The sequence below is a fragment of the Equus quagga genome, chromosome 12 (assembly GCF_021613505.1).
Source record: "Equus quagga isolate Etosha38 chromosome 12, UCLA_HA_Equagga_1.0, whole genome shotgun sequence".
Taxonomy (NCBI): Eukaryota; Metazoa; Chordata; class Mammalia; order Perissodactyla; family Equidae; genus Equus; species Equus quagga.
The window spans coordinates 81,539,107-81,566,262 of NC_060278.1; the positions used below are offsets into that span (position 1 = coordinate 81,539,107).

General features: G+C 42.8%; 1 protein-coding gene across 5 annotated transcripts in view; it reads left to right on the plus strand.

Annotated features, from left to right (window-relative positions):
• Window positions 1–27,156, plus strand: part of DNAAF9 (dynein axonemal assembly factor 9) — a 165,756-nt gene that overhangs the window by 118,641 nt on the left and 19,959 nt on the right. For 4 of the 5 annotated variants that reach the window (XR_006891119.1, XM_046679049.1, XM_046679051.1 and 1 more), the window contains exons 24-29: window positions 234–335; window positions 612–729; window positions 2,402–2,490; window positions 4,000–4,158; window positions 9,438–9,563; window positions 22,767–22,804. Coding sequence is in view for 4 of the 5 variants with exons in the window: in XM_046679049.1 (XP_046535005.1) it covers window positions 234–335; window positions 612–729; window positions 2,402–2,490; window positions 4,000–4,158; window positions 9,438–9,563; window positions 22,767–22,804 (632 nt within the window). In the remaining variant the exon portion in view is untranslated. The remainder of the gene's footprint in view (window positions 1–233; window positions 336–611; window positions 730–2,401; window positions 2,491–3,999; window positions 4,159–9,437; window positions 9,564–22,766; window positions 22,805–27,156) is intronic. The other variant, XM_046679052.1, reaches the window with a different exon arrangement.

Here is a 27,156-nt window from a genome sequence, read left to right on the forward strand (position 1 = left end):
CAGAGAGATGAAATCCACCAAGAATCAGAAACCCATAGGATTACCAAGGGTTTCAGGCCAACCTTCCCATGTGGGCACACCAGTTCTCCTGCAGTAACACTACATTTTATTTAAGGCAGTGTTTTGGAAGTGTTGATTCTGTCTCAGGACTCTGGCTTGAAAGCACCAGAACAAGTTATATGTTCTGTTGGGAGATGGAGTTCATTCTAATCTGTAAGCTTTTGATATTGCAGACATTCCGGTGCACAGAAGCTCTTCAGTGTCCTGAGCCATTCTGCTGGGGAGAAGTGGAGTCCTCTAAAGCTACTCTCAGCAAAACTCCCAGAGCTAGATTGGTGAGCTCTGGTTTTCTATTTATAGATGTTTAATGTTCTGGCTTTTGAAATGTCGGAAACTTCAGTGCTGGTCCTTTCTAAGCTCTTTTTTCTTTATGGCTTCTTAGGGATCGTTATAAAGGGTAGTAATGACACACCGTATGCAATTTTATTCTCTAGAGAGAATCTTTCTAAGGTTTCTTTTTCAGCAATTAAATAAGGAGTTTCTCCTATGAATGGGGACATTCAAGCAAGGCTGGTGGTGGTAATATAATAGCATTGTCTTTGTTTTCCTAGGTTTCTCCAGCATTTCACCTTCAGTAGCATTAGTCGGGAGCCTGTGATGAGGACCCATCTCCCCGTCCTGCTGCAGCAAGCTGAACTCAACCCTACTCACCAAGTGGAAAATGACAAGGTACAGCAGCTCACCAAATATGCTGGGAATTCACAGGAAGATAATCCTGATAGCCTGCGCTTGGATCTTCTGTGTCAGTTAACAAAAGGAGCTCAGGCGGAGTCCCTTTTATAAGACTCTCCACCTCCTTGCATACTGATGTAACGATACACATGAAACCCGTTGTATACAATGACTGGGTACAGGCGTCTGCATTAACCCCAGCTGAGCCCCATGGCAGCCAGCAAACCCTGGCACCTTGCTCTTCCGTCCCCGTGTTTCTCCAGGCCTTTCAGCTCTTGCTCGGCGTTCTCGTACCGGCTACTCTTTGTGGTTGTGACACATTGAGCTTAATAAGGGGAAGGGCCTTGTTACTCGGGCCTTGCTGGCATCACCAGGGTAAGGTGATACTTTGTAAACATTGTCTTCCCAAGAGTGGATTTTAATCTGCTCCCGCCTCACACTTCCCTCCTCTTGACCCCTCTCAGCATTTCTTTGGAAGCATATGTCATAATATGCTCAAAGAGGATGTTTATTTTTGTGCAAGTCTGGAAGTCAGCTGCAGAAGAAAATAGAAGCTCTAAGCAATTAGAAATGTCATTTTCCCCTTAGGCAAAAGTTTAAAAATGAAAATGCTTACTTGTTATATTTTATTTAAAAAGTACCATAATCAATAAAATAATTTTTTTTAAACAGTGCTATAGGACTGGCCTTAAAGTTACAAGGTATCTGGCTGTAAGCATGTCAGCTGTGATTTGAGAGGCTGAGGCCTGGGCACTGAGGAATAAGAAGTGAGATGGGGAAATTTGGATGGAAGGAGGATAAGCAAAAAGTCAGTTACGTGGAATACTTCCCACAAGGCCAGAAAGGGACACAGAGTAGGGGCCTGGTCAGAGGGGAGGAAGGAGAATGTCTGGTTCCCACAAAAGAACACAGATCCACAGCCATTGCTCTGCTGATGTGACCAGGCTTGTCCCAGTGAGTCTTGTGTATTGTGAAATTAAACACATACTTAAAGAGGTCCTTGCCATGCTGTGTCATTTACATTGATATCCTTCAGGGACTGCAGGGTCCTCTCTTCCCAGGCTTGACCCCTTTGTCAGGGAATTTCTTGAGTTGCTTTGTAATACCTGCCTGCAGAAGGCCCTGTTTTCATGTGGTTGTGTAGTAACGTTAAGACAGTCCAGCCTGGCTCCTCTTCTCCCCATCAAGACTCAGAAGTGCCTCCTATGTGCAGTTTGTTTCCTTAGCTCAGGCCCTGTGGCTTGGAGGGCATGGACAGCCAGCCAGAGTCCCCAGTGCCACTTCTCTCCTTCGCTGAGTTACCAGATTGCTGAATTCAGCCTGTGACATTTCTGTCCCAGACCTCCTTTCTGACCAGTATTTTCCACTGTATTTTAACTGATCCAGTCACAACCTGCTCAATGGAAATTATAATAGTAACACTACATTTTATATGGTGTTTGCTATGTGCCAGACACTGTTCTAAGCACTTTACATATATTAACTCAGTTAATCATCACACCCATCCTGCAAGGCAGGTTCTGTTGTTAGCCCAAGGTCACATAGCTAGTGAGTGCTGGTGCTGAGGTGCAAATCCACAGAACCTGGCTCCAGTTAAGTTCTCTTAACCTCTTACACAATGCTGCCTCCCAGTTGAATCACAAACCCAAATGACTTTTCTTTCATATAGGTAATCATCAGCATTGTAACTGGCCTCCCAGGCTGTCATGCTAACGAGCTCTGTGCTTTTCTGATCACTCTGCATAAGGAATATGGCAGGTTAGTATGGCTTCTGCCTTTGCTTTGGGGGAAGGGATTCTATGCCTGGGCCTGCCTAGGCACTGGGAGACCTTTGACATGTACTGACCTTTGGGGTAATTGGTATTAGCACAATAGTCATCCATCCGGACATCCATCCATTCATTTAACACATTTGTACTGAGCACTTTCTGTGTGCCAGGCACTGTTCCAAACGAACATAACAGACTTCGAAATCTCTGCCCTCATGGAGCTTACATTCTAGTTTGGGAAGACAGACAATTAACCAGATAAGGAAAACAGTATATTAGCTAGTGAAAAGTGCTATGGAGAAAATAAAGCAGAGAAGGCTATAGGGAGTGCCGGGCTAGGGGAGGGATTCCAGTTTTAAATTGGGTGCTCAGGGAAGACCTCACTGAGAAGGTAACATTTGAGCAAAGGCCTCAGGAAATGAGGGAATGAACCTTTGGTTCTCTGGGGAAGAGCACTGTAGCAGCAGGACCACATGGATAGAGGCCTGGGAGTGTGCCTTGTCAGCAGGGAAATTCAGGAGCAGGGTGGTTAGAACTTGGGAGCTGGTACATGTGGTCCTTCCCTGATCCCCGGGAGACTGTGTGAGCTCAGGTACAGCTGGGACATGATGGCTCAGGTGAAGTTGGGGAAATCATTCATCCACCACTTCTACCTGGCTAGCAGATTACTTAACAATCCTTGCTGACTGAACTGGGCATTTAATACCTAGTCAGTCTGCTTCATAGTAAGGCATCCTGCGGGAGTCCATAGAGTAATCAAGAAGACTGAAATCTCCCAGAGGTTTGGGACTTTAGGGTGTGAGACTGGGGAGGGGCAAGTTTTGGAGAGATGCTAGGGAACTAATGGACCTCCTTTATAAGTGCTACGTAGCTAACCCGTCCCTCCCTCGTTTCTATTGCTTCTGTTCTATAAACAGTCTGAATTCTTCACCCTGCCTGTTTCTTTTTCTTAGCAAGAGTTTTACTGATTACCAGACTGAAGCCATTTTATTGAATGGTCCTTCAGGAAGTGACTGCCTAGTCAGAAGGAGTCTTTCTCAACTCTAAAGTCTGTTGGTCATGTGCTTAAGCTGACCTTTTTCCCTGTGGCATGGGATTTCCTTTCAAAAGCTCCAATGATGGGGGCCAGCCCTGTGGCACAGTGGTTAAGTTCAGCTTGCTCCACTTCAGCAGTCTGGGTTCGTGGTTTTGGATCACTACTTGTCAGCCATACTGTGGCAGTGACCCACATACAAAATAGAGGAAAATTGACACAGATGTTAGCTCAGGGCAAATCTTCCTCAGCAAAAAAAAAAAAGCTCCAATGATAGTGGTTTCAGGATACGGAGCTCCCCATCCAGCCAGTGCTCTTCACCTGTTTCTGTGGTGCCAGGATTGCTTTCTCCTATACGGGTTCACTGGGCAGAATGTCTGTGGGAGTACTGGCCACATTTGAATCCACTGGCTAAGACAGGCCATCGGGTGGCTCTCATGCTGAGATTACACTTGCCATTTCCAGGTGGATGGTGTACCGCCAAATCATGGACAGCTCCGAATGTTTTCATGCTGCTCATTTCCAGAGATACCTCTCCACTGCCCTGGAGGCCCAACAGAACCGCTCTGCCCGCCAGTCAGCCTACATCCGCAAGAAAACCAGACTGCTGGTGGTGTTACAGGGGTGAGCACTGGATTTCTTGTAGGGGCACTGGGATAGGGTGGTGCCTTGCGATTACTGTTATTTCGTGTGTAGCTAACCTGAAGCACAGAACACATTGCTGTGCATGAGCTGTGTCTGTGCTGCCCAGGGAGGCCTTAAATGAGCAAGGACTCCTGTTGCTATCCTGTGGCCTAGAGTGGCTGGAGTAGCTTGCACACAAGTTTTAAGTTGGGCATCAAGATCATGATATCCTCAAAAGGTGGAGAATTAGGGAGGAGGTTTTCTGGGCAAGATTCTTTTGATAATTCTTATAATAATAGTGGTCCCTAAGCCTCTTCCTTCACCATCTAGGCAAGGGAGCTTCATCTGTTTCAGACCTCCCTCCTGTGGAGTTACAGAGATGGCCCCTATACTCTACAATCTCAAGCCCCACCATCCCCAGGATGGCTAGTCCTGGAGGATTTACTGGAACCCTCAGTGAGGAGCGTGAATAGTCCAGTTGGGCAAGGAGCTCTCTGTGAGGACAGGTTTGACAGAGTGTGTGCTCCTCTGGGGACCCTGGCTGCAAGGAGCTTCCCTTGACCTGTTCTAAGGCTTTACAGGGAGGGGCCTCGTGCAGGCCCATCACCCCCCAGGCCCAGAGGAGAATGTGCCGGGTCAGGAAAACGGGCTCCCTCTTCACCGGTGTCATTATGGTTGGTAATATAGAAGCTTTTGCCAGTTCTCACAAAGTGCTTTTGTGCTATGCTACTTTTTGGTGCTTATAATAATTAGTATTTGCAATTGGCTAATTGTTTCCAGTAAAGAATAAGCCAAGATCCTGTTTGGTCTCCTGGGTGTTATGATGAGAACTGGAGGAAGCTGGGCCAGTGGTCCTGAGGCAGGAGGCAGGCGGGACTGTGCACCCTGACAGCCGTTGTTCCTCTTCTTCAGGCCTTATTCTCACAACTGCCCCAGCCTTCCCTTCTGTCGGCTGTTTTGTTCTACTTGTGGGCTGAGGTCGTGGAAGCCACAGAACAAAATTCTGGGCTTGAAACTACTTGTTTTCTATAACTTCTAGTGGTCAAAGGAATGGATTGCTCTGCCCCCGCCCCCGCCCCAACCCGAGCTGAGAGTCACTAGGGTTGTGGACCTGGAGTCAAATTTAGCAGCTTGACATTCTGCAACTGAGGTCATTTCTATCTTCCATCATTTCAGGGAGCATCGTTGACTCCTTGTTTCTGACTGTACAAGTCTGCAAAAGTGTCAGCTATTCTGGCTGCTCTGGATTGCAATGACAGGTTATCACCAGCCCACTCTAGTACTCTCAGACCCAGCCTTTGCCCAGTCGCGGCCCCAGAATGTTAGGGACCTCAGATTTCCTGAGAGACTTAAGTCACAATATCAGCTAAACACTGTGGCTCTCACTAAGACACTCTCTTACAGGCTGGGCACATTCTCTTGAGGCTCAGCAGGGAACTCGTGGCAGCCTCCTTTTTGCATGTCCATCTCCTTGGGACTGGACCTTTGAGCCCAGTATTGAGGTTGCTGATGAAGCAAGACCCCAGAGGCTTCTCAAGTTGAGAATTTTATTCCTTGCATGTGTCTTTTATCTTCTTTGGGGGAAAGCTGTAGTATAGGGCAGAGTTTTCTTTTTCCCCTTGAGTGGCTTGGTTCCAGCAGTACAGGGAGTGGTACCCAGCTTTGACATCAAGTGGAGCTACTAGATGTTGTTTTAAAAATTAATGTATTTTGAAATGATAAAATTTTAGAAATGGAAGACATTAGTGGTTACCAGGATTTAGGCATGAGAGTCAGGGGCAGGAGGGAGGTGAGTGTGGTTATAAAAGGGCAACATGAGGGATCCTTGTGTTGGAACCACTCAGTATCCTGACTGTGGTGGATATAGGAACCTACACAGGTGACAAAATTGTATAGAACTTAATATACACACTCAAATAAGTAAAACTGGGGCAATCTTAATTTTTAAAAATTAATTTTAAGGAATTTGAGGGGCTATATTTGTTTATACTCTGGAGAGTTGTAATATCATTCTTTAAATTACCTACGTTTAAAACAAATTATCTCTCAAAGCAAAAATTGAATTAATGCAAAACGTGTGCACAAATGTAGGCTTAAGTTGCAAACATAAAACGGAGCCAGAAGGACTCGTTTTTTTTTTAAGATTGGCACCTGAGCTAACATCTGTTGCCAGTCTTTTTTTTTTTTTCCTTTTTCTCCCCAAAGCCCTTCAGTACGTAGTTGTATATTCTAGCTGTAGATCCTTCTGGTTGTGCTGTGTGGGACGCCACCTCAGCATGGCCTGATGAGTGGTGCTAGGTCCACGCCCAGGATCTGAGCCAGCAAAACCTGGACTGCCAAAGAGGAGTGTGTGAACTTAACCACTGGGCCATGGGGCCGGCCCCTCAAAGGACTCTTGAATGGAATATCTGTTGTTTCAGAGGAAAGAAAGTTAAAGTCCTGCTAGATTTTCATTGTGTTTTTATTTTTAATAAAGAGAGTGCTGACAAGAAAGAGGCAAATGTGAAGAGCCAGTTTTCTGCCTTCATTATGTGTTGGGACAGGTTAGCCAGAGGGGCCAGGTACAAGCTCTGGCTGCTTCCTTCTGTGGTGAGGGCTGCCTCCTTCTGTTTGGAGGCCACACCCAGAGTGAATATAGGGCAGGGGCTGGAGAGGGAGGGAGGGTCTAGCAGAGCTCCCTTAACAAGTAGAGTGAATGACACCAAGGGTCTCCTCTTTTGCCACAGTGACTTGTGGCTGCAGTGCCCAGATGCAGCACTTAAATGCTTTGGCCTCACCAAAGAGCCCGGGTCTGTTTTCATTCTTATCTTTTTCCGTTAAAATCAGTGAAGATTATGGGGCTGGCCCCGTGGCCAAATGGTTAAGTTCGCACACTCCGCTTTGGCGGCCCGGGGTTTCACCTGTTCGGATCCTGGGCACGGACATGGCACCACTCATCAGGCCATGCTGAGGTGGCATCCTACATAGCACAACCAAAAGCACTCACAACTGGAATATACCACTATGTACTGGAGGGCTTTGGGGAGAAGAAGAAGAAGGAAAAAAAAAAATATTGGCAACAGTTGTTAGCTCAGGTGCCAATCTTTAAAAAAAAAATCAATGAAAATTAATGAAATGCTCTGAAAACTTGGGAATTCCCTGGCCACCCTCTCAAGGGAAAAACCTTTTGCATTTAAATGACCAAAACCTGCTTTTTGCCCTAAGAAATGAGAGTCTTGCCTCAGTTCTTACCAAACATGGAAAATAAAAGCCCCCACTTTTTTAGAAGAGGAGAAAAGCTGATGCTGAGGAGCAAGGCTGGGGCACTTAACCATGAGCGTTAAATCCATTAAACACGACCACAGAGAGATTTGGGGCAATGTGCAGGTATCAGTCCTGCTTACTCTGTGTGCATAAGGGCCTGGCAGTGCAGGCAGTGTTGAGGGCTCTCCTGGCATCTAGGCCCACCCAGACACTGCAGAACCCCACGTGGTCTTACACACACTTGCCCAGATAGGGAGAGAAGCCTTCGAGAGAAGCCAGTGAGTAGTGGGCTTGCTCTAAAGGCTGTCTGGCTGCCAGGCCCTTGTAGGGAAACTCTAGAACCAGCACACCCTGTTCTTTACTGGAGCACTGCTGGTTGGTCAGGACTGAGGCAGACCTTGGGGTGGAGGTGCTAATATTGTCATCTGGGATAAAGCCAAGTGCCATTTTACAAATGAAGTGTTTGAAGGAACTCAGGAAATGGCTCAGGCAGGCTGTACCTATCCCCCCAGCCACCACCACTGGCCTTACAAGGGCCCAGGCTAGGACCCAGAGCCATATGATCAGCAAGGCTACCCATCAGATTTGCCTTCCCTCTATAGGAACTGATTATTGATGATACACTGGATCAATTGGGAAAATGTTCTCCACACGGTGAAGAGGGCAGGTCCCCGCTTGCAGTGGCCATGGGTCTACCCAGGGTTGAACGTCCAGTTCATTCATCTACCGTTCTTTACACACCATAGATTACAGCACTCAACAACCACCTTATGATCTTACTGCAGAGACAGACCATAAACAAATAAATGAGAAAATACAGCATATGTAGGAGATGTTCAGTGCTTTGGAGAAGAATTGTGGCGTGGGCAGGTTGTTCCAGAGGGAGGGTTGGTGTATCACGTAGGCTGTATGAAGTCAGAGGATCCCTCCCTCATAGGATGCCACTTGAGCAGGGACCTGAAGGGAGTGAGGGAACAAGCCTTGCAGACATCGGAAGACAAGAGCATCCCAGGAGGGCACAGAGAGTACAAGGGTGGAAGTATGCCTGGCATGTTCAGGGAAGAGCCAGGAGGCCAAAGTGGCTGGATCCAGGTAAGGAAGGAATAGTAGGAGATGAAACTCTTCCCTGCAGTGTGGGGGCAGATCATAGAGGGCTGTGGGGGCCATTGTCAGGGCTTTCGCCTTCACGCTGAGTGGGATGGAAGCCACTCCTTCTGGCTTAGACGATGTAATTAGCATGATCCTTCTGTCTTCTGTGTTGAAAACAGGTTGGGGAGAGGCAAGGACAGAAGCAGGGAGGCCACTGAGGAGGCTGTGGGGTGATCTATGCAGGAGATGATAGCAGTTTGGACCCAGTAGTAGCGTGGGAGTGTGAGCAGTGATCTCATTCTAGTTATATTTTGAAGATTGAGAAAAAATGGAGTCAGCGACTCCAAACATATCTTTTGGCCTAGCAGCTCAAAGAGTGGAGTCCCCTCTGCTGAGAAGGACAGGGCTTTGGATCGTTAACTTATTAAGTTCTAACTAAAAATGATCAAGTCTAGAGAGGTCAGGAGTTTGGAGGGAGTTCCAGGCGGGAGATATGAATGCAAGTGGTATTTGACATATGTCTGCTAACCTGGAGAGGTTCCTGATGATCCCCCTTTCTCTCCTGCCTGCATGTTCTCTGAGGTGGAAAGAGCTATTAAAGACAATAGACCAATGCAGGAGTTCCTAACTTGTTTAGAAAACAGGCCTGAGGACACCAAGTCCCACCCTCAGAGCCCCGGGGTCACCTGCAGGCTTCCCTTTATCCCAATAGGGGGGTGCTTCTGCTCACTCTAGCACAGTTATGATGACTAATGGCACTCAGGAATGTAGAAACACTGTGGACTCCAGTGGCTCTAAATCATAAAGCGGGGTGACAGCAAGGAACCCAGTCACAGTCTCCTCCTTTGGGTTTTCCTTCCACTCTTGGTCACTCAGCCATTCGCCATTCTTCTCCCCAGCTCCGCAGCCCCAGTCAGCAAACTAATCATTCTCTTTTTTTCCCCCAGCTACACAGATGTTATTGATGTTGTCCAGGCCCTGCAGACCCATCCAGACTCAAATGTCAAGTCCTCCTTCTCTATTGGTGCCATCACAGTGTGTGTGGAGCCCCTGAGCTGCTACATGGAACACAGGTACATACTTAGGACCACCTCCAGCCTACAGGGTGTGGTATGTTTAAAGGTACAGAAAGTGATTTTCTCCTGCCCACCAGAAGGAGACACATCTTAACATGAATGTCTTTGGAACACATTGGTCTACCTTATATGTAATAAATGCTCAGTTATTTGATTAGTGCTAGGTTTTCAGAAGACCCCTTTCTACTGGCAGCCTCTCTCCACTTTTCTTTGTGAACTGAAAAGTTGCCCATCTAGGGCAGTGGGACTTGAAACAGCTTCTCCTGGAAAGAAAGAAGGCCTGTGGCAGCCTTTTCTTTTCCACTTTACTGCAGAGAAGAATCCTGTGTCCCAGGGCTCTGGGAGTATCTCACAGATACTTTTTCCTGTGGTTAAGCAATCTTACCTCAGTTAATGACACTCATTCTCACTACTAACAGGTGAACTTTTTTTTTTACTTTGGAAGTAATTTGGAACAACAAAGAAAATTGGGTAATAATTCACCCAAATCTCACTAACTCAATGTAACTATAATTATTTTTGTGAACTTCTTTTTGGTCATTTTATGTGCATGCTTTTTTACAGTTGTAGTGTACATGTAATTTTATATTCTTTTTCTTAGGTTAGCATGCAAACATACTCTGTAAGTTAACATATATATGTTTCTGTATTGGAGTGTAATTATAATTCCATTTTGATCAATTATATAATCATTATGTGCGTGGATGGACATAATTGTCTTAACCATTTCCCTACTGCCAGTCATATAGGATTGCTCCAACTTTTCACTATTATAAATAATGCTGTGGGAACATCTTTATCCATATAAACTTCTCAAATTTCAGATAATTTCCTTAGAATAGATTCCTCAAAGAGATATTATTAATTGTATGATCAATTTTATTACTCTTTATTCACATTTTCAAACTCTTTTTTGAGTGGGTTTTACAGTTTACATTGCCCCATGGTGTCTGGAAGTAACTATTTCATCATTAAAACACTCCTCACTGGGGAGAGTTGCAAGTATTACATTGTCCCTTCGTAGAACTATTTGACTTCCTCTCCCTGTGGCCTAGTGGAATGCATCCCAGGTCTGTTATCATGAGGTCTTTCTGGTTAGTATATGTTGTTATCATCTCCTAGTAACTGATTGGTCTACCCTTAGATCTTCATCTGAAAAAGCTCCTTTCCTATTGAGTCCCAAGTTGGTATCTTTAGATTTCTCATAGAAGTTACAGTAGAGGTTACTTCCCTAATCACCTTGACTGATCCCAAGAAATGTCTTCACCCTTCTCTCTTCTCCTTAGCTGTGACCCAGGTTTTGCTCTCCCATAAAAAAAAGCCAAGGTGTTCTATTTTTCCTTCTGTCTTAGGTTAGGTTATTGTAGTGAATGCTGAGCATCACCATTGTACTTTGGACTGCCATATTGACTCTAACATGCCCTCTTTCTACCATTCGTGCCTCTTATTTTCTCAAGTTTTTATTTAAAGTTGAATTAAAGTGGAAGGAGGTCTGACATGGGACTAGATGCTACCATAAATACTACCATTAGAAAAGGTAGGAAAAGATAGTAATAAGCAAACAACAGATAGAGGTTACACCTCAGAAGAATTAGCCCAGACAGTACTCTTCTGCACTGTCCAAAAAAAAAAATTAAAGAGAAGAGGAGCTGACAGGGTGGGGTGGGGAGAGCTCAAGGAAGAAATATAAAAGGTTTGGGGAAATGGGCAGGAGGGATCTTCCTGGGGTGATGGAAATGTTCTAAAATTGAATTGTGATGGTTGCACAACTCTAAATTTATTTTAAAAATCATTGAATTGTACACTTAAAATGAGTGAATTTTATGATATGCAAGTTATACCTCAAGAAAGCTGTTAAATAGAAAAGATCAGGAGGAAAAAAGAAAGGAGTTTAGCTAACAAAAGCAGAAGGAAAATGAACTGTTAGAGCCCTAGAAAGAAAATAAAGATAATAATCAAGACACTATGGAAATGAAAATCTCAAAGAAATGAGCAGTCACATCGACAATGCCAAGATGTAAGTCTGTGTCAGAGAACCTCAAGCTTGAGAAAACAACAAAATGAAGAGGAGATAGACAATGAAGACCATCAGAGGAAAAGAGCAATTAGAGAATGCAGATTTAGCTTTTGTGAGAGCAGAAACCATTTCTGTTTAATGCTTAGTACATAGTAAGTGCTCGTGAAATAGCTATTGAATAAATGGGTGCACCAACATGTGAGGAACAAGTGTCCTTGAGAGGGTTTAAATAAACAAATAAATAAATATGTAAAAGGACTGAAGATGAGCATATAATCTATTTAAATAAGGCTAAAATTTTGTGAATTATGGTTATGAAATACAGGCATACCTCGATTGCACTTGACTTTATTGGGATTTGTAGATAAATTACGGTTTTCACAAGACCCTCCACCAACAAAAAGATTACAACTTGCTGAAGGCACAGGTGATGGTTAGCATTTTTTAGCAATAAAGTATTTTTTAATTAAGGTATGTACATTATTTTTTTAGACATAATTCTGTTGCACACTTAATAGTATAGTATAAAAATAACTTTTTTGTGCACTGGGGAACCAAAAACTTCATGTCACTCACTTTATTGCAGTATTTGCTTTATTGTGATGGTTTAAAACCAAACCCACAATATCTTTGAGGTATGCCTGTATAAAAATATAAACAACAAAATCAGGTATAAGTGTTAGGAAGTATGAGTATCCAGATTCCCCTGTTTTTTTCATATTGGGAGATCAAAAGTATTGTCAATAAATCAAAATTACTGATTTGCTCATTTTTAAGATATTAATGAGAAATTTCCAAATTTACTTCTGAATTCCTTCTGGAAAGTAATTTACTTGGGTGGTTTACTAATACTCTGTGGAAAACTAAGGATTAGCCCACCATGCACATGGGCTATGAGGCTATTCTATGCCATGCGTGTGGGGGTGGGGTTGCACATGGAATAGAGTAAGAGAATTATGGAACCCATGATCAAGAATAGACAGTTACTGGGCTGTCCCCATGGCTAAGTTCTCGCCCTCTGCTTCGGCGGCCCAGGGTTTCGCTGGTTCGGATCCTGGGCACGGACATGGCACTGCTCATCAAGTCACGCTGAGGCAGCGTCCCACATGCCACAACCAGAAGCACTCACAACTTAAAAAAAAAATATATGTATATACAACTATGTACCGCGGGGCTTTGGGGAGAAAAAGGAAAATTAAAATCTTTAAAAAAAAAAAAGAATAGACAGTTGTTAAATAAAGTTAAGTCCATTCCATTAAAAAAAGTTAAGTGGCCGGTGTTAAGCCCATAAATTTCAAAAAAGAAAAAAAAATTTTTACATGGCCAACTGTGGTAGATTAAAAATATGGCCACAGCAAAAGCAGGTCCTCCCATCAAGAGTTGAAGAGTTAATCTACCTCTTACTCGTTGAATTTGGGCTTGGGCAAGTGACTTGCTTTGGCCAATGGGACATCAAGAAGCAACAAACAGGCAGAGGCTTGAAAAGTGTTAACACATTGAGGCTTGGCCTCTCTTGCTTCTGGGAGACCACCATATGAAGAAACCTTGGCCACGCTGCTGGAGGATGAGAGACCAAGTGGAGAGAGAGGCCCAGCTATACCATTCCTGCTGTCTGAGCTGAGACTCCGTTTGGGCCTGTGAGTGAGACCATCTTAGTCAGCCCGAGCTGAGCTCTCCCAGGCCAGAACAACTGCCCATCTAACCCACAGAATTATGAGAAGTAAAAATCATCGTATTTTAAGCTGCTTAGTTTTGGAGTTATTACACAGCAGCAGAGTAAGCAAATAGGTACATTACACACTGTTGATAGGAATGTAAAATTGTATAATCTCTTTGGAGAGAAATTTGGCCATTCTGTTGCTAGAATTTCATCATTCAGTTATACTTGTACAAATGTGCAGAGATATATGTGGATATATATGTATGGGGTGTTTGTTTCAGGCAGAATTCTCAATTCCAAATAATAGAGCCTGCTCCAGCATGTTTAAATGGAAAGGGATTTAATACGGGACATTATAGCTTGTAGAGTCTCCAGGAGGGCCAGGCTGTATTGACTAGGCAGCCAGGAGCAATGCACAAACCTTGTAGGGCTGCCCTGGTAAGGGGGATATCTCATCCACTTCCTTCACCAGAAAGTGGAGTCTGCTTGCCCTACGTTTCCTCACTCACCCTGCTTACTGCCAGTGGGAGTCTTGCTGTATACCTGGTTGGTGGAATTTAGGTCACATACCTGCACTGGATTGCAAGAAAGGCTGGAAAAGGAGTTTTCTGTTGTTTACAAGAGGGATGGGCTTCCTAAGTCCAAGGCTAGGAAAGGTGTTTAAAAGGTACAAGGCAATCTCAAACATGACAAATGTACCCTGTCATGCTCAAAACAACACTGTTTATAGTATCAAAGAACTGGAAATAATGCAAATGTTCATTAGTAAGAGACTGGCTAAGTTTTGGGATATCTATATATTGGAATACTTTGCAGGCATTTAAAGAAAATCAAGTAGATTTTTATGTACTAACGTGGAAAAATGTCCATAATATTTTGTGAAATGAGAAAAGCAAATTGCCAAAATAATACATATTTTTTTAAATGTTTATTTGCACATTTATAGGAACTATCTAGATGGGTACCTACCAAACTGTTAATAGTGGTTCCTTCTGGGAAATGGCCACTTCTTGGGGACAGGTATTGGATAAAATATCATTTGATGATATTTTATAGCATGTATGTATATTGCTTTTTTTTAATGTAAGAGCTTTGTTAAAATATAATACACATACCATAAAATTCACTCTTTTAAAGTGTACATTTCAGGGGCTGGTCCTGTGGCCGAGTGGTTAAGTTCGTACACTCAGCTTTGGTGGCCTGGAGTTTCACTGGTTCGGATCCTGGGCGCAGACATGGCACCACTCATCGGGCCATGCTGAGGTGGTGTCCCACGTGCCACAACTAGAAGGATCCACAACTAAAATATCCAACTATGTAGTGAGGGGGTTTTGGGAGAAAAAACAGAAAAAACAAAAAAGATTGGCTACAGTTGTTAGCTCAGGTGCCAATCTTTGAAAAAAATAATAATAATAAAGTGTACAATTCAGTCATTCCCCATTCCTTCCTCCTCCCAACCCCTGGCAACTAGTAGTCTGCTTTCTGTTTCTGTGGATTTGCTTATTTTGGACATTTCATATAAATGAAATCATACAGTATGTGGCCTTTTGTGTCTGGCTTCTTTCACTAAGCATAATGTTTCCAGGGTTCATCCATGTTTTAGCATGTATTAGTACTTCATTCCTTTTATGACCAAATAATATTCCGTTGTATGGATATATACCACATCATGTTTATCCATTCATGAGTTGATGGACATTTGAGTTGTTTACACCTTTTGGCTATTATAAATAATATTGCTATGAACTTTTGTGTATAAGTTTTCGTGTGGTCGTATGTTTGTGTTCTCTTGCGTGTATGCCTTGGAGTAGAACTACTGGGTCATATGGTAACTGTACATTTAACTTTTTGAAGAACTGCAAACTACTATCCAAAGCCTCTGCACAATTTACATCCCCACCAGCAATGTATCAGGGTTCCAGTTTCTCCACATCTTCACCACTACTTGTTATTGTCTGTCTTTTTCACTTTAGCTATCCTAGTGTGGAGTGGTTTCTCTTTGTGGTTTTGATATGCATTTCTCTAATACTAATGATATTGAGCATCTTTTTTATTTGCCTCTTGGTCAATTGTATATCTTCTTTGGAGATGTGTGTATTCAAATCCTTTGCCCGTTTTTAAATTGGGTTATTTGTCTTTTTTTTTTTTTAAGGATTTTATTTTTTTTCCTTTTTCTCCCCAAAGCCCCCCAGTACACAGTTGTATATTCTTCGTTGTGGGTCCTTCTAGTTGTGGCATGTTGGACGCTGCCTCAGCGTGGCTTGATGAGCAGTGCCATGTCTGTGCCCAGGACTCAAACCAACGAAACACTGGGCCGCCTACAGCAGAGTGCATGAACTTAACCACTTGGCCACGGGGCCCGCCTGTGTCTTTTTTTTTTTTTTTTTTTTTGAGTTGACAGAGTTCTTCGTATATTCTGAATCCAAGAACTTTATCAGATACTTGGTTTGCACAAATTTTCTCTCGTGGGTTATCTTTTTGCATTCTTGATAGTATCCTTTGAATCACAAAAGTTTTTAATTTTAATGAGGTCCAATTTATTTTTTCTTTTGTTGCTTGTGTTTATGGTGTCAAGTCTAAGAAACCATTGCCTAATCCAAGGTCATAAAGATTTACCTCTTTGTTTTTGTCTAAGCGTTTTTTGTTTTTTTTTTAAAGATAGGCACCTGAGCTAATAACTGTTGCCAATCTTTTTTTTTTTTTATTCTTCCCCCCAAAACCCCCCAGTACATAGTTGTAGATTCTAGTTGTGAGTTCCTCTGGTTGTGCTATGTGGGACGCCACCTCAGCATGGCCTGATGAGCAGTGCCATGTCCGCACCCAGGATCTGAACGGGCTAAAACCCCAGGCCGCTGCAGCAGAGCACACAAACTTAACCACTTGGCCACACCAGCCCCCCTTCTAAGTGTTTTGTAGTTTTAACTCTTACACTTAGGCCTGTGCTCCATTTTGAGTTAATTTTTGTATGTGATGTAAAGTAGGGGTCTAACTTCAGTATTTTGTATGTTGATATCCACTTGTCCCAGCACCATTTCTTGAAAAGACTTATTCTTTCCCGATTGAATTATGTTAACATCCTTGTCAAAAACCAGTTGACTATAAAGGTAAAGGTTCATTTCTAGACTCTGAGTTATATTCTAACGATATATATGTCTGTCCTTATGCGTGTAGCACAGTGTTTTGATTACTTTGTAGTAAGTTGTGAAATTGAGAAGTGAGAATCTTTCAGCTTTGTTCTTTTTCCAGATTGTTTTAACTATTCTCAGTCTCTTGCATTTCCATACAAATTTTAGGATAAGTTTGTCAGTTTCTGCGAAAAGACAGCTGTGATTTTGATAGAGATTACATTGATTTTATAGATCCGTTTGTGAAGCATTGCCATCTTGAAAATAGTGTGTTCCAATCCACGAAAGATATATCTTTCCATTTAAGTCTTTAATTTCTTTCAACAATGTTTTGTAGTTTTCAGTGTACAAGTCTTTTGCTTCCTTTGTTTAATTTATTCCTGAGAATTTTATTATTTTTCATGTTATTATATAACATCAAATATTATAATAAATCGAATTTATATAAATGGAATTGTTTTCTTAATTTCCTTTTTGGATTGTTCATTACAGTGTATAGACATGAAATTGATTTTTGTATGTTGATCTTACATCCTGCAATCTTGCTGAACTCATTTGTTAGTTCTGTTAGTTTTTTTGTGGAATCCTTAGGATTTTCTATATACAGGAGAATGTCTTGAGTGAATACAGATAGTTTTACTATTTCCTTTCCAATCCAAATGCCCTTTTTTTCCTTGCCTAATTGCCCTTACTACTAAAATCTCTAGTATAATGTTCAGTAGAAGTAGCAAGAATAGACAACCCATCTTGTTCCTAATCTGAAGGGGAAAGCATCTATTCTTTAACCATTAAGTATGATGTTAGCTATGGATTGTGTATTAACTTTTATAAGAAAAGGTTTTTTTTTAAAGATTTTATTTTTCCTTTTTCTCTCAAAGCCCCCCAGTACATAGTTGTGTATTTTTAGTTGTGGGTCCTTCTAGTTGTGGCATGTGGGATGCCGCCTCATCGTGGCTTGATGAGCGGTGCCATGTCCACACCCAGAATTCGAACTGGTGAAACCCTGGGCCACTGAAGCAGAGCGCACAAACTCAACCACTCAGCCACAGGGCTGGCCCCAGAAAAGATTTTTTGAGAATCAGTTTTTAACACTCTTAATTCAATGTTTTTGTAAAGTGGCTACCTTAGTAGAAGTAAAATTTGCATCATTGTTTCTAGCTCATGTTTTTTAAAAAATGGGGAGGAGTGGAGCATAGGAGGGCTTGTTTTTCCTTTCTGTGAGGTAAGGGTTAGTGTAGCTCATTTAATCTAGGAGGTGGGTTCTGTTTGCATTCAGGATAGGTCTATCTGAGATTTACCTGATACCTTTATTCTAGTGGGTTTTGTTCAGTGAGTATCTATTGAGTGTCTGCTGTGTGCCAGGACTGTTGTAATCATTGAGGGAGCAGCAAGGAACAAGTTAGCTCAGGTCTCTGCTTTTATGGTATCTACGTTTTCATAGATATGTCCGTAGGAATTCTGAGAGACTCACATTTGGGGGTAGATTAGACCATATCATCAATTATTGATTGACTAGAATTTTATACAGATCAGGTACTTGGTTGGCACACTACAAAATACACGATACCATACCTATGTAAGGCTTAGGAATATATTATAATCACAAGTGTTTTTGTTATTCAGAGGAAGAGCTGGTCAGTAACTAGTATATCCATTATTTCCATGTTTGTTGGTGCAGAACTTGTCTGCTGTGTTTAAAACTCCTATGCCAAGCATTCGTCAATAATGTTACAGTTTAGTAGGGAGGAGAATATGTAGCAAAGTGAGCCAACATTTATTTTGTGCTATTTATCTGGCACTGTGATGCTTTCACCTCTTAATCCTCAAAAACCCCCTTTTAAAGTAGGCATCGTTACCTTGTTTAACCATGAGAGAGATGATGCTGAGAAAAGTTAAATCATTTTCCAAATGCCACACTGATGGTATGTAAACAGTTAATCATGACATAGGGTAGGAAGTGCCATAATAAAATATTAATGTAATTTTATAAGAATTATAAAGAAGCAATGATATCTCCTAGTTGGATTAGGAAAGAAGGCCAACGTATGAATTTGCAGGATAGGGATGCCAAAGATGCCAAGATATGAGAAATTTCATTCCAGTTTCAGGGAATCATATATACATGCAAGTCCATGTGTTCTGAATATTTTCTTTGCAACTGCTGAAAATGAGCAGCTTAATGACCCCATCCCTCATTAGAGGTTTAAAGCGTGTATGTGCAACTTGTGATTGGATAAGATGCCTTGGGGGGGGGGACTTTGCTCAACCTTGTCTGAGATACCTAGTATGAATTACTATGGGCTGCTATGAGAAAGTAAGCAGGGTGCTGAGAAGAGCCTTTAAGAGCATGTACTCTTTCTTTTTTTTTTTACTTTCCCCTAAATGTATTATTTTTTATTTTTTTCAAATATTTTATTGAGATCATAATGGTTTATAACATTGTGTACTTTCAAGTATACATTATTATTAATCAATTTCTGTATAGCCTGCGTCATGCTCACCACCAGCAGTGTAATTTTTTTCCATCACCATACCTATGTGCCCCTTTACCCCTTTCGCCCACCCCAGCTCTCTTCCCCTCTGATAACCACTGATCTGTTCTCTTTATCCATGTGTTTGTTTATCTTCCACAAATGAGTGAAATCATGCAGTATTTGTCTTTCTCTGTCTGGCTTATTTCACTTAACATCATACTCTCAAGGTCCATCCATGTTTTGCAAACGGGACAATTTTGTCATTTTTTTATAGCTGAGTAGTATTCCATTGTATATATATACCACGTCTTTTTTATCCATTCATCTGTAGAAGGGCACTGGGTTGCTTCCACGTCTTGGCTATTGTGAGTAATGCTGCAGTGAACATAGGGGTATGTAAATCTCTTTGGATTGTTGATTTCAAGTTCTTTGGATAAATACCCGGTAGTGGGATGGCTGGATTGTATGGTATTTTTATTTTTAATTTTTTGAGAATTCTCCATACTGTTTTCCATAGTGGCTGCACCAGTTGCATTCCCACCCGCAGTGTATGAGAGTTCCATGTTCTCCACATCCTCTCCAACATTTGTTATTTTTTGTCTTGGTAATTATACCCATTCTGATAGGTATAAGGTGATATCTCATTGTAGTTTTGATTTGCGTTTCCCTAATGATTAGTGACATTGAACATCCTTTCTTTTTTTTTTTTCAAGGAAGATGAGCCCTGAGCTAACATCTGCCAGTCCTCCTCTTTTTGCTGAGGAAGACTGGCCCTGAGCTAACATTCGTGCCCATCTTCCTCTACTTTATATGTGGGACACCTACCACAGCGTGGCTTGCCACGTGGTGCCATGTCCACACTCAGGATCCGAACCAGCGAACCCCGGGCCGCTGAAGCGGAATGTGCGCACTTAACCGCTGTGCCACCAGGCCGGCCCCTGAACATCTTTTCATGTGCCTATTTGCCATCTGTATATCTTCTTTGGAAAAGTGTCTGTTCATATCCTCTGCCCATTTTTTGATCGGGTTGTTTTTTTGTTGTTGAGTTGTGTGAGTTCTTTATATATTTTCGATATTAACCCTTTGTTGGATATATGATTTGCAAATATTTTCTCCCAGTTGGTGAGTTATCTTTTCATTTTGTTCATGGTTTCCTTTGCCTTGCACAAGCTTTTTAGTCTGATGTAGTCCCATGTCTTTATTTTTTCTTTTCTTTCCCTTGCCCAAGTAGACATAGTATTCGAAAAGATGCTGCTAAGACCAATGTCGTAGAGTGTACTGCCTATATTTTCTTTTAGGAGTTTTTGGTTTCACATCTTACCTTCAAGTGTTTAATCCATTTTGAGTTAATTTTTGTGTATGGTCTAAGATAATGGTCTACTTTCATTCTTTTGCATGTTACTGTCCAGTTTTCCTAACACCATTTGTTGAAGAGACTTTCCTTTCTCCATTGTGTGTTCTCGGCTCCTTTGTGGAAGATTGACTGTGCATAGATGTGTGGGTTTTTTCCTGGGCTTTCAATTCTGTTCCATTGATCTGTATGTCTCTTTTTGTGCCAGTACAATGCTGTTTTGATTACTGTAGCTTTGTAGTATATTTTGAAGTCAGGAATTGTGATGCCTCCATCTTTGTTCTTTTTTCTCAGGATTGCTTTGGCTATTTTGAGGTATTTTGTTGTTCCATATAAATTTTAGGATTCTTTGTTCTATTTCCATGAAGAATGTCCTTGGGATTCTGATTGGGATTGCATTGACTCTGTAGATTGCTTTAGGCAATATGGACATTTTAACTATGTTTATTCTTCCAAGCTGTGAGCATGAAATATCTTTCCATCTCTTTATATCTTCTTCAGTTTCTTTCAGTAATGTCTTATAGTTTTCTGTGTCTAAGTCTTTCACCTCTTTGGCTAAATTTATTCCTGGATATTTTATTCTTTTTGTTGCAATTGTAAATGGGATTGTATTCTTGACTTCTCTTTCTGCTAGCTCATTATTAGTGCATAGAAATGCAACTGATTTTTGTAAGTTGATTTTGTACCCTGTGACTTTGCTGTAGTTGTTATTTCTAATAATTTTCCAATGGATTCTTTAGGGTTTTCTATATATAGAATCATGTCATGTGCAAACAGCAGGAGTTTCACTTCTTCTTTTCCACTTTGGATTCCTTTTATTTCTTTTTCTTACCTAATTGCTCTCGCCACAACCTCCAGTACTATGTTGAATAGGAGTGGCGAGAGTGGGCACCCTTGTCTTGTTACTGTTCTCAGAGGGATGGCTTTTAGTTTTTCACTGTTATGTATGATGTTGGCTGTGGGTTTGTCATATGGTCTTTATTGTGTTGGGGTACTTCCCTTCTGTACCCATTTTATTGAGAGTTTTTATCATAAATGGATAAAATTTTAGGAGTTGTAAAGCACTGAGAGTCAGATCTTGTCAAATGCTTTCTCTGCATCTCTTGTGAAGATCATGTGATTTTTATACCTCATTTTGTTAATGTGGTATATCATGTTGCTTGATTTGCAGATGTTGATTAGGGCATGTATTCTTAGGTCACAGGCACTTCATGGGGACAGACACTTTCTAAGAATGTATTTGCTGTGTGGCAGGCCATTCATTGGACTATGAATGCAGTGAATCAATGAGTTCTCTTCTTGGGAGACTCTCTCATGGATGTCTCTTCCCGTGTTCCAGGGCTCTTGATCTTGCTCAGAGCATTTGGGTATTCCTCTTTAAGAGTTCTTCAGAAACGATGAGGGAGTCAGGCAAGAGAATTAGATCCATAGCCCAAAGTAATATTCATCCAGCTGACTCGTCCACCAAATTTGGTTCCAAATGGTATGTGTCTGGCTGTTTTCAGAGATCAAAGAGAAGGATGAAGACATACTGCCACCAAGGTAGTTTCAGGAGAGAATTTTCCCCAGTGTTTTGAACAGCATTAATACCTGCCACCTAGACCAGAAACAGTTCAGAAGTATGGCTTCAGCAAGCATCTCACTTATAGGGGAAGAAAACACAGGAGTTCTGTGGTACCAAACAGACCTGGGTCCCTGCTTTAGCCTTCCCACTTTCTAGCTTTATGTGAGGCCTTGGGCAAAGTGCTTAGACTGCTTAGCCATCAAAAACCCACTCTCCTCAGCTTTTAAGTACCCAAGACACAGGGTAGATATGAGGACAGAACAAAATCGTATATGTGAACTGCTTGCATGGTGCCCAGCCCATAGTAGGAACTCGGGTAAAAGGCAGCTGTTCTCATCTGTGTTAGCTTTCTTCCCTGAGAAGAGCACTGTGATGTTTTAGGAGTTGTAAAGCACTGAGAGTCTAAGTTTTTCTCTGGAGCTTACTACAGAGCTGCAGTTGTTAACTAACTCACACTGTGGATCAGTCACCCTCACCTGCTTCAGTTCTGATTTAATCAGTCGGTTTCCTGCTTTTCGTTCACTGTTAGTGCTCAGAATGGGATCAAAGCGGAACCAGGATTCTAGTGTGCACATGAAGGCAAGCCTGGCAACTTTGGTACTGAAGGCCCCTAGCAGAGTTAGGTGAATGTAACTCTTCCCATTTTCCCTTGAAATTTCTCCTTTACTATTAGGACAGTATCTTTTTCAGAAACAAGAAGACCAGCTCTCTTTCTCTGTTTCACATAGTCTAGAGAACTGGCCCTGCCCTCAGTATCCCCTCTTCGACATTCAACCAAGAGCTGGCCTCGTAGGGACATCCATGGGGTTCTCGCTTAGGGAGCTTTGGTTCAAAGCTGTGAGAACCTTTCGCGTAACCGTGGCTAACCTTAATGCTCAGTGCTGCCTGCCACTTGCCCCATCTAGTAAGTCATCTTGAGTGTCAGTGATATTCACATTTTTGTGGGAAATATTTGATGACAACTCTGACATTAATGACTTTAACATATTTCTCTCTTTTTTCCCCCTAGATTTCTCTTTCCTAAATGTCTTGACCAGTGTTCACAAGGTAAGCAATATGCTTTACTTCCTGCTTGCATGCCTTTCAAATTCTGTTTAAATGCAGTAGACTTTTCTTCATGCCCCTACCTATCATTTTGAAATCTAAAACAAAATTAGTCCAGGGGCATCTTTGACATCTTTTACTTTTATCATATTTGATAGGCAGATTTCTTGCAGAGTTTATCTCTTAACGATGATAAATTGCCATGGAAATACCCCTCCTGAGCTGGGCTTGGCCTTCCAACTAATATCAATGGACTGAATAGGTATTCCTTGCCTCTGGATCAACCAGGTTATTTCTCCTGTCCCGTGAGTGCAGAGTATGACCCAGTAGGACCTTCTCTTTTAACCTCTCCCTACATACACTGGAATTTTCCACACCTCCTTAATAACGTTTAGAAAAATCCACCCATTCTGTAAGTGACAATCAGCCTTGCGTTGTCCTACCATCTGGCAACCCTGGAAGCAGCACTTTTTAGATATACTACCTATAGTGCCTGGAGACCCAGAATAAATTCTAAATTTCCTACAGTCGTGATAAAATGCTCATTGTTTTCAGAAGACCTGTGATCTGGGCTTCCTGAGCCAGCCAAGCAAGTAGAAATCAGACAGAAGAAAATAACTTGTTGTCCCCAGCACAGTTTTGTCCTGCTGGTCCCATTGCCAGTCTGCAGGGAGCGGAGACGACAGAGCATACCAGAGCTGTTGTCTTGGGAAACAGCTGAGCTGGGTGCTGTGCAGGGCAGGAGGCCGGGTCACTGGAGGGAGGAATGTGTGTGTTGGACTGCTGCACCAGGGAGTCTCAGGTCCAGCTTTTAGAGGCCCCTGTTGCTTTCCAGGCACTGTACCCCAGCAGCAGAGTGGAATGGAGGTTGGCTGGGTCCACCCGCAGTATCCACTCCAGGTAGATTAAGGAGATTTTATGGAAGTTGGGTCAGTAGGATCTGGTAACAGACTAGATGTGGAGCATGAGTTGGAAAAGGAGGTATCTAGGATGACTCCTAGGATTCTAGCTCGGGAGATTGGGAAGGTTGTTGGTGCCTGTCCTTGAAATAGAAAGCATAGGAGAAACCAAAGGTCCAGTAGATAACCAAGGAGAGCTGTCTGGTCCTCAGATACATGTTTGGAAGTCCTAGTCAAAGCCAAGAGTGTGGGCTATAGTTAGCCCCTGTCCACCGCATGATTATTATCACCCTAGTGCACCTTGGCACTTTCCCCCTCAGTGCCCCTCTGCTTTTTTTGCACACAAAGGACAGATGATTGGGCTGCCCTGGCAGAGAACCTTGGGGAAGGACTCTGTCTTCACTGCCCATGAACCTGGGCCAATATTACAAGAGGAAAGCCCTTTTAGGCCAAGACAGACTGTGTTCTCTCTGGCACTTGGTAGGCATATTTTGTTAATACTGCCTCCTAACTCAGCATTCAAAGGCAACTTGTGTCAAATTCTGTGCTTGTATAAAGCTATGGATGTGATCAGATGTGGGCAGATTGACCTTGAGACCATATCTGCTGTTTTCTGAACTCCAAGGGGCTTGTGGAATGACAGTGCATAGATAAATATCTTCCCCTTGCTTCTGGGCCTAGGGGACCCTATGGACTGGTCTGACCTGTCTCACCATAGGCATGGGCTGTCTAGGGAGGAAGGAGAGAAAAGGCAAGTATTTTTTTTCTCCTCAGAGATTTGGTGGCTCACTTAGAGGTGGGATCTGCCACCAGTAGACAAACACTTCATGTTTCGAGGGAGTATATGCCTCCCTTTGCTCCTATTTATGAATCAGGCTCCCTGATTCATTGCTTTTACAATAAAGGGGATTGTTTTACATTGATAAAAGGACTGTTTTGCAGCCTCAAGATGATGTATATTAAAGAAATCCAAGGGTTAGGAAATAATCTCAGCAAGCAAGTCTCATTATGGTACTGGCTTGAAAGTGGAGTGGAGATATTTTACTACCGTGCCCTGCTTTTAGAAGTATCTATAGATAGGTAAAAGAAGTGAGCTGTTGTTTTCTCCTGGGCTGCTGGAAGCCTTTAGCCTAGACTGGGATGATCAGATAGACCTCAGAGATGTTTCTCCATTCTTGGGAATGGGCCAAGCCAGGCTGCCTGCTCACTCACAGCCAGACTGGTGAGACCTTGACCAAATCTGGGTATCCACTCCTTGATACAAAGCAGAAGGAAGCTTCTGGCCCAAACAAGATGAAACCACCCTCCATGGCCTCTTCACCCTGTGCTCCAGATAACTGCTGTACCTGCCTCACAGATGGCATTTCCTCTTGGCGGGTGGCAGTTTGCATAGCTGGCCAAAGGAATGCTGAGGGTAATCCTTTTGCTTGTTTCCCTATAAAGCAAAGCCCATTTTTTTATGTCCAATTCCTGACCTAGAATCCCAAGACCACAGGATTTGTCTGCATGGTACTTGTGAGGCAGACAGGACTTTGGGCAGGGTATCTGTCAGAGACCCGGACCCCAGCCTTTTCCTGAGCAGGCCAGGCCTGTGCTTGTGACCCTGGTACACGCTGCTCAGGTTGGCATGTTTGCACTAGTGTGGCTCTCCACTTTCTTTTGCCCAAGAAGATACTAAACGGAGTCCTAGGACCTTTAGAGGTCTTCACTCAGCCTTTCCAGGCTCCTCACTGTAAGATCTACCACAGCTATTCTTATCCTCCACCCCTAGGAATCTCATGGGCCTCTTGCAGGATCTGGTTCCCGTATCTCCCATCTCCAGAATGTTCTGAGCCTCTAGAATCCTGGCTGCTTCCCTATGTGCCTCATTCTGGGTCTGGCCTCCTAACCTTGCCTCACTCAGCTTCCAGAGGCCCTAGTCACTTCCTGTGGCTGCACCAGGGCATAGGGTTCTGGCATTAGGCTCACCAGGCTATCCTCACTGCCTCCTTGCAGCCTCTGGAGTGACCTTTCTAACTAGGAATGAGGGCACAGTCACCACCGGTATCACCTTCATTAGGAGGCTTCCCCAACACTCTGGCCAAGGTTGGTCCATCTTAATGTTAAAGCTTCGGAACAGAAAAGGCATGTGAGGAAGCTTTTTAAAATAGAATAAACTAAGCACTGACATATTCTCCATTTGAATTCCTAAGTCATGTGCTGTTACCACAGTTAGGCCATACGTGGAGACCTTGAAGACAGAGATTTTGAGTGTGGAGAAGCTCTTAAGAAAACGTGATTCTGAATATTCCCATGTACTTGTATATGCATAGACTATCTGAGGAAGCATACCCAAAATCTATCAGTGGTTGCCTCTTGGGAGGAGAACTTGGGCTCAGGGTGCCAAAGGAGGCGGGAGGAAGAAACTTTGTACTGAATACCCTTTTGTACCTTATGAATTTTGTAGCAAAAATGTGTATATACCTATAAGTCTTAGAAACCTTTTCAGATGGCTTTCTGATGACTGGGATTTGTTCAGACTTGTAAGTGGGAGAAATTCTGGCGTGTGGGTGCCCACAGCTTAGCTGCTTGGGCAGCTACCCCAGAGGTCAGGTTGTGTGCATCTTTTATTACACTTAGTTCATTTGTTCATTTATTTGGCAAATCTTTATCCTGTGCCTGCTCTAACCCAGTCCTTTGGGATTAAGGAACACTTCCGGAAGAGGTGCTCTTTGAATTGTCTGCACCCTAAAGGAGGAACTGATCCAACAAAAAGGAGAGAAAAGATAGTTTCAGGCAGAATAAACATCAGGATTGAAGGCCTGACAGTAACCGGAGCATGCCCAGGGCACTAAGGAAGTACAGCCAAGAAGTCTAGGTATTAGTCTAACAGCAATGGGAATGCATTGAAGTCTTTTAAGTAGGGAAGTGATGTGATTGGATTGATGTTTTTGAAAGATTACTCTGACTACAGTATGAAGAATGAATTGTAGTAAAGGAGAGAATGAGCAGTGACCTAGGGAAGAGAGTAGTGGTCTAAACAGGCAAACGGTAGCAGGAATTGAGAGTGGACGATGCATCCCAAGAACTGTTCAGCACTCCCCAGGCCTGAAGGAGAACTCAGGTACCTCCACGGCCTGGGTTTGGGGAACTGGACAGTTGGTGTGTGCTTTTTATCAAGTGAGCGGAGGAGGAAGCGGAGCTGCACTCACCACTTGGATTTAGGGAAAGCCTTTGAGGAAAGTCACCCTTGAATCCTTGGAGGTCTCTCAAGCACTGTGCAGGGCCAGATGGGCCACATGTGCCTAAGGTTGACTTACTAGCTGAGTACTAACAGATAGCTGAGAAGAGTAGGGCCCGCCACTCAGAACCTAGGAACCGATAGATTCCAAAACAGTTCATAAACACTTAGGAAGCAGATTCTCTGCTCAGCAAGTGAGCTCTAATTCCTGACGTCTGTGGTCCCAGGCACGTTGC